This window comes from Pseudorasbora parva, chromosome 22 (genome assembly GCF_024679245.1).
Source record: "Pseudorasbora parva isolate DD20220531a chromosome 22, ASM2467924v1, whole genome shotgun sequence".
NCBI classification, from domain to species: Eukaryota; Metazoa; Chordata; class Actinopteri; order Cypriniformes; family Gobionidae; genus Pseudorasbora; species Pseudorasbora parva.
The window spans coordinates 24,848,265-24,855,570 of record NC_090193.1 but is presented as its reverse complement, the minus strand read 5'-3'; the positions used below and the strand labels follow the sequence as shown (position 1 = coordinate 24,855,570).

Genomic DNA, 7,306 nt, shown 5'->3' with positions numbered 1-7,306 from the left:
TTTATTATACTTATTTGTCATTCTGAAGCTTAACATCCTTATTCACTTTTATTAATATTGAAAAGACTGGTCTGGATGTTCTTAAAACATTTTCTTTCTCAGAATTCATTAAGGTTTGGAACAATATAAGATTATAACAATATCATTTGAATTACTGTTTTTATTTGCATTTGTGCATCCATTTGCTGCGATTGCATTTACTGTATTTAAATGCTGTTACTTTATGAAGATTCCAATTGTCCAAGCCATACATTTCAAAATCATTTTTTAACTTAAAGTGGAACCGTCTGTAAGGCACATGCGCTTATGCATCCCTCCATTTTCCATCCCTGAAAAAAAGCTGTTTGTGCCAGAACTCCAGAACACACTTTACCCATGAGTCCATTTGTGTAATACCAGAGTCTGGTGTACTATGATGTGTGAATGAGGTGGTAATGGAACAGGAAAAGGATATGACCTTGCATGTCACCGCTTGATATATTACTGAGATTTTAAGGTGGTTTGAATAAATGCTCAATATCTTACTGGGAAGCTTTCAAACCCCATAGGCATAAAGGTACAGTAGATCAGGCCAGTAAACAAGTATTTTACACAAGTTTTTTTATTATTATTGAGTGGTATGTTTGCATAATTGCCCTGACAATTATGGGGGGGGGTCCGTTTTATTTATTTATTTATTTATTTATTGCTATATCCATTGTTATTTTTGAATTTATGTGCTTTTAAAACTTACATAAGTCAGATGTTTTTTCATGAGACAAGAATCCATTATAAGATGATCCACATTTTTATTGAGAGCCAGCTAGGTTTTGGGATGTTTTGATCTGTTTTGCCTGTCTCCCTGGTCTTGAACCCGATGTGTTTGTGAGAAGGCAGCCAGAGTGTCTGATAAGATGGAAGGAGTGTCACTGAAGAATGTGCAATGATACAGCATGGACACTGTGAGAGCTTTGTCCATATATCAGCATGAGAATTTTGGAAAACAAGTGGCCACATTGCAAGCACTAATAGGACATGCATGGCCATCAGATGCCAGGATAAGTTTTGAGGGCAGTCTTCATTAGAAGTTTGTTTTGGGAATGAATAGAATTTAGAATTTTTTGACCAAATAAGTTATCATCTGTCAACTGTACTCTTACTTGACTTACTGGATGCGTGCTTTCAAATATGGCTTTGCGCTCGCTCAGCAAATCTAATCTGCCGCGAGTGTCGTCTAGCAACTCTAGTAAACTTCTGAGCTGGATAAACCAAACTCTGGTCCGGCCAATCACATCATGCATAGAATCGGTGTGCGGGCTTAACATAATGATGGCAGAGTTGCTACTTGTAAACAAAGATGCTGGCGAACGGCGGTCTTTCAAATCAGCTTTGGTCGTGATTCTGGAAGACTTGGAGTTACGCTTTTCTTTGAGAAAAGAACAAAGAACGGCACTAAAGTCATCAAGAAGAGAAGATGTGTTCAGAGTTTTGCTGACCGGATATGGCGAAAGTTTAATCTATTAGTTATCTCCACTTCACTGGTTGGTTGTAGCGCTGTCCATTTGCATCCAGAGGGAGTTTGACACGCTCAAACTTTGTCCAGTGTGCTCTCGTGAAAATCTCCTTGCTCTTTTTCTAGAACATTCTTCTGATTTATCCAGAAACCTGCCCTTTTTTCACTACAAGAATAATTTACTAAGCACGCCCAACACCTACACACAGTCTTTGCAAGGGAATTGCCTCATCATCATGGCAATGGTTCGTGTCCAGGCCAGATTACATCAGAGTTTGTTGTCATTTTTTGGAAAATCATACCACACTGCTCAGACATTCCACGACCCAACAAACACAGATTGAATGTGTTCATTCGGGTGAATACAAACTCAGACCAATGGCAACAGACGCCGACAGGGATAACACAGTCATCCAACAAACTCAGAATTGTTTGTTGGCGTTTGTCTGTGCGGTGTGAATTGGCCTTATGTCATTCCAAATCCAATTGATTTTGTAGAACTTGTAGCATAGAAATAATAGACAGGATGTTCATGATGCTCTCTTCCATATAATGAAAGTGAATGGTAACCAGGGGCTGTCAAGCTTCAAGTAACCATAAACACCATAAAAGCTGTCCATAAGCGGTGAGTAAATGATGACATTTTGGGTTGAATGATCTTTTTTACTAATGCTGAGTATATGAGGAGCAGGGAATGAAGAGAAACTTTGTAGAACTCTTTTGTACACAGCTGATAAACCAATAGAAGTCTGATCAAATAGTAACACTAATGTAGCAATCTGAACGGTTGTAAATAAACTGGGCTTTGACCTTGGAATTCTTGAAAGGCCAGAATACTTGTTGCCAAAATCCCACACAGCCTCATTATTTTATAAACTGTAGCTGGTAATGGCTTGAAGTTATGGCGCAATCCTCAAGAACATTACATCCTGTTACGCACAAGTCAGCCCATTCTGGTCCAGTAATTACAAATGAATGAAATAGCCACTGTAGGATTATAACTAAACATCGCAGGCCAAAAATATTTGAATACAACGCATTATCATAATTATTAGGTGCGGGGCCCTAACATTAGGAATAATCCCTAGGGGTGTCATTGCACAGACATTTTTCTCTGTCATTATCATTGACCTTCTACTCTGACTACAAAGACCTCAATGCACATGACAACAACTTGTCTCGCTTTGCAGAAAGAGCAGAGATGGAAGATATTATAGAGGCTAAAAACTCATTAACCAAAGTTGAATTAGGGGGAAATTACTACGAACAAACTTACAGTGCTGTTTTTTTTTTTTATGATCAGTCTCCATTGTTTCAATGTTCTTATGCAAATCAGTAGCAATGGCCAAACATGGCCAAAACGTTAATGCAATTTGGAATATACTGCACATTATTTGGACTTTAATTTTTTTAAGTCGCACTAGGTGCTCTTTCATCTTTCATTCACTTTCATTGTATGGAAAATAACATTCTGCTAAACATCTTTTTTGTTCCACAGAAGAAAATATCATGCAGACTTGGAACGAGTTGAAATTAGTTGATATTGGCAGTTTTTTTCATTTTCATTAGTGGAAAAATCCTTTTAACTAGGGCTGGATACAGTTAAAGGAATTATGGAAATCCGTTAATGATATAAACATGGCTAAAAATTCTTGAACGCAACTTGCGCATGCTGGTTCTGAGTACTAGGTTGTAGAGGAAACAGTAGAGTACCATGATTTGCCATGCTTTGCGGCTATAGCATATGCAAAAAAACTGCTTGTAGACACAATTTTGTTCACCGTTGTTTAGTGTGACATTTCACTGGGTAAACAGCATTGCATTTGTGTCATTTAGTGTGACATTAATTGCACCATAAAATAGTGTTAAAAATTGTTAACTGTCATTTAGTGCTGTGTTAATTTCCCTAGGCAAATATTGTTGTGAAAATTAGTTGTGTTCAGTGCAACAATAATTGCAATAGCCAAATAGCACTGCTTTTAAATGATTATTTGTGATGATATGAATTGAATAGTCATTTAGTGTGGTGTTAGTTTCAGACAAATAGTAGTGAGATTGCATATTTATAATTCCTTCACTGCACTGCTAAAGTGGTGCAATCTTATTTAACATCAAAACTAGCGAACTTTAAAGTATTTCTGCTCGTTTCCTTCAACCTTTTGTGGACAGTGAGTATGAAGTGTTTGGACAGGACATGATTATGCTCCCACAAACCAATGACAACGGATTACTGGGAAGCCCTAGCATGATAGTCCATCCAAACCTCAGATGAATTGCCCTACTTCACCATGTTATGTAACATTCTGCAGCCCATTAGCACTGAATCAGTGGCCCTCATGTTCACTTCCACCATCCTGGTTGATGGTACAAAGTATTTCAGGAGTAAGAACAGTCTTTGTTTTTGTAACCCATGAGGAATGAGTGGCAGGAGGCCGCCGAAAGGGTTAAAGGACGTACTGCTGCTCCAATCATAGTTAATGATTAGAGTAGAAACAGCACCGCAGAAATGAGGGAGCGGACAGGGGCTCTGCTGTGGGGGGATCCGTAGGGGAGTGTGTGAGAGGGAGCGAGAGAGGGAGCAAAAGAGAGAAAGCCACTGTGCTTAAATCCAGCTGGCTGCCTCCCTGGGAATGTAATCCATATGTGAGCGCGAGTTCAGCTGCAGGAGAAAGAAAAGATATTACCCGCAAAGAAGCGATTGTTTCTGCTTTTCTTGTTTAAATTCCACTCTTTCTGGGCCCTGGACCCTGGCTCTGGTTCAACAGCCAACACAAAAAGAGAGGTATAGTGTGGAGAAGGACAAAGTGAGAGCTGAGAGAAAGTTGGAGAGGATAAAAGCGAAGGCAAAGGGAACGGTAGAGAACAATATACCGATTAAGGAACTGAAAGAAGAATGAAAAAGGACACACAGGAGGAAGGTGTAGAAAGGTAGGTCATCTAAAGTTTTGTTTTTTGTTTTTTCTAGTTAATGCAGGTTTAGGTGCAGAGGTAGTGCTTTGTGCTGGGCTGTTTGGACTATGTCTGGATAGGAAGCAAGAGGAGACCATGTGTTTATGTATGTGTGGGGATCGATCGATAGATGGGGGCGTGGGGCTTCTGCGGGATCCAGGAGCCTGGAATATAGCACCACAACAAAGATCTTACAGCCTGTTGGTACACGGCATTTTCTGTAAAGTTCATTTAAACTTCTTGAGAGACTTTTCATCCAGGCGTGAACTTAGCATTAGTCTCTCTTGATGTTATTGGATAACCAGTTGGATTCTGAATGGGCCACATACCATAATGATTTATTTGCTCAGCATATTTTGTTTGTGTATACTAGCTCAAGCATGAAATCACCTGAATAGCTTTCTTTTTAAAAAGCTTTTCTTTTACTGTGGTCACCTGAGATTATTATAGCCTGGACACTCCCTTTTACCATCTTGGACAAACTAGTTAATCAGCCATCATGCCACTTAAGGTGTTTTAAAGTGTTTTTTGGAATATGGTGGCTGGTCAATCGGCCTTAACCAACTAATAACCAGCTTGGACCATCGAGCATGCTTTTAAAACTCAGCTAGTACACTCAAAATGGGTTTCTAGAGTTTTATGTCAAGAAGGTTAGCGGGTTTAAGAGCCACCTCCCATCCGTAACCCTTCACCTGCTTGTAAAACATTATCAATAAAGACTCAACTCTATGTTTGCTAAAGGTATATCTTCAATAAAATGTCTGGTTGCAGGAATTAGTGAACAAAGTGGGGATGGAGATTTTCTTCATTGTTCCCAGATGGGAAATCTGTGTAAAGGGGGAGTTTGCCTGCAGACGTGAAGGAGAACCTCCAAGTCTTGATTACTCTTGGGGAAACACACGGAAGGCCAGAGTATTTTGACTGGAAGAATTTCTCTCACTTAAGCACAGTTAACTTGCAGCAAAGTTCAAAGCGTGAAAGTGCGGTCAGGCAAGAACAATAACTTTCAGCATAGAACAATAATTCTAGTGGTGTAGAAATAAAGCAAATACTTGATGTTTCTGAACAGTCTGTGTGCCATGAAGGACATTTTGGTTCAGAATATAAGAAACACCCCAGATCAGTACAGTGTCCAATCCAGCTCCTTGAGGGTCAAAGTTTAGCTTCAAACTACCCAAAACACACTTGCCTGGAAGTCTCAAGTAATCCCGAAGACATTGATTAGCTGGCTCAAGTGTGTTTGATTTAGCCTGACAAGCCAGACCCACATCAAGATGTTTGGTCTGGAAACTCACCATTGACAGGGCTCAATCCAAGGGGCTGGATAAACGCTTGTTTCAAACTCCCTCTGCACGCGATAGGATAGCGAACCAACCAGAGCAAAGAAGGTGAAACAGAGCTTGTTGATAGATTAAACATTCACCGTATCTGGTCGGCAAAACTCCGAACACATATTCCCTTTTTAAGGATGACTTCAGTGCCGTTCTTTGTTCTTTTCTCAGAGAAAAGCTTAACTCCAAGTCTTCCAGAGTCACCGTCAAAGCTGATTCGAAAGACCGCCGTTCGCCAGTTTCTGTGTTTACTAGAAGCACGCAAACGCAACTCGGCCGTCGTCATTATGGCCCCGCCCACCGAACATACACGATGTGATTGGCCCGGCAAGAGTTTGGCGATAACAGCTCAGAAGGGTATTGAGAGTTGCTAGACGACACTCGCGGGCAGATTAGATTTGCTGCCGCTAGGGTGCGTCTAGATTTTAGGCTATGTTTGATTAAGATTAGAGCTAAACTCTGCATGATAGTAGCCCTCCAGCAGCAGCATCGGATACCCCTGAGCTATACTTATTTGGAGTAGCTATATCTGCTAAGCCTAATTTTCCCATCATGTCATGAGATGAACCCATCCCTTGACAACTACGCCGGTAGCCAGTTGTAGCAAGTGGTCGACAAGACTTAAAAGGTGTTGTCGTGAATTTGTGTTTATTTGAAATGATCTACTGTTAGCACAAGTCATTCTATTTGTTGAAATATTGCAGCCTGCTAGCCTGCTTTCTGTCCTCAGCCCTCAGAATGGAAGGAAAGAAGTGTGTTTTGCCCATTGGAGGTGGCATTGCGCTTTGGAATGTTCTGGGAACGCCCCTCTCCATCTGGTGTGGAGTGACTAGGTCTCATCCTTCAATAAGGATTTGTAAGTGGAAAAAACGAGCACACATTCAGGTGGTTTGAAGTGCTGCTTGAGGCTTCAGGAGTTTCAGGAACGTATCATTTCAATGTATCGTACGTGTCTGAATGCCATTACTCACCAGGTGCATGACAGGCATTGCAGTCTTATCAACATATCTCCCGTGAAATGTGGATATGCACGTCCTTACCACGCATGAAACAAAAGTAATGCATGTTTGTCGAGTCCAAGTGTGTCATCATCTCTTATGTTTCACTGCAGTCTTACTATATAGGTTATCAAGGAGTAGCATCTGTTGTAGCTTGGCCTATTTCTTCTCTGACCTGACACGGGAACAGAAGCGCAAATAGGACTTCTACTGTATGGCTCAAGACCAATCTCATTGGGTTGTGAGGGATCTAGGCTGCAATGTCACTTGCCTGCGGAGTAGTTTGACTTTTTTCAGTTTTTCTCACCCAGTTCTTCTAAGCCCCTTCTATGACAATACTGATCTCAAATCTGCATGAAAGGCAGATTTCTTATACCAAAAGATTGTTGTCTTGACTATGTATCACCTTTAAAACATTACCGCTGCAGCCACGCACATTCAGACTGACACATTCGGTGACACTTTATTATTGGGGAACACACATTAACAACGACTTTTGCCTCAAACTCATCATTTACTGCTTATTAATACTTGGT

At 40.5% G+C, this 7,306-nt stretch overlaps 1 protein-coding gene across 9 annotated transcripts in view; it reads left to right on the top strand.

Annotated features, from left to right (window-relative positions):
* Window positions 1-4,095: 4,095 nt before the first annotated feature.
* Window positions 4,096-7,306, top strand: part of plekha6 (pleckstrin homology domain containing, family A member 6) — a 99,581-nt gene continuing 96,370 nt past the window's right edge. For 4 of the 9 annotated variants that reach the window (XM_067431679.1, XM_067431680.1, XM_067431678.1 and 1 more), the window contains exon 1: window positions 4,100-4,420. In XM_067431679.1, the coding sequence (XP_067287780.1) occupies window positions 4,386-4,420 (35 nt within the window). In that variant the 5' untranslated portion in view covers window positions 4,100-4,385. Of the gene's footprint in view, window positions 4,421-7,306 lie in introns of all 9 variants that reach the window. The other 5 variants (XM_067431675.1, XM_067431676.1, XM_067431677.1 and 2 more) reach the window with 3 other exon arrangements.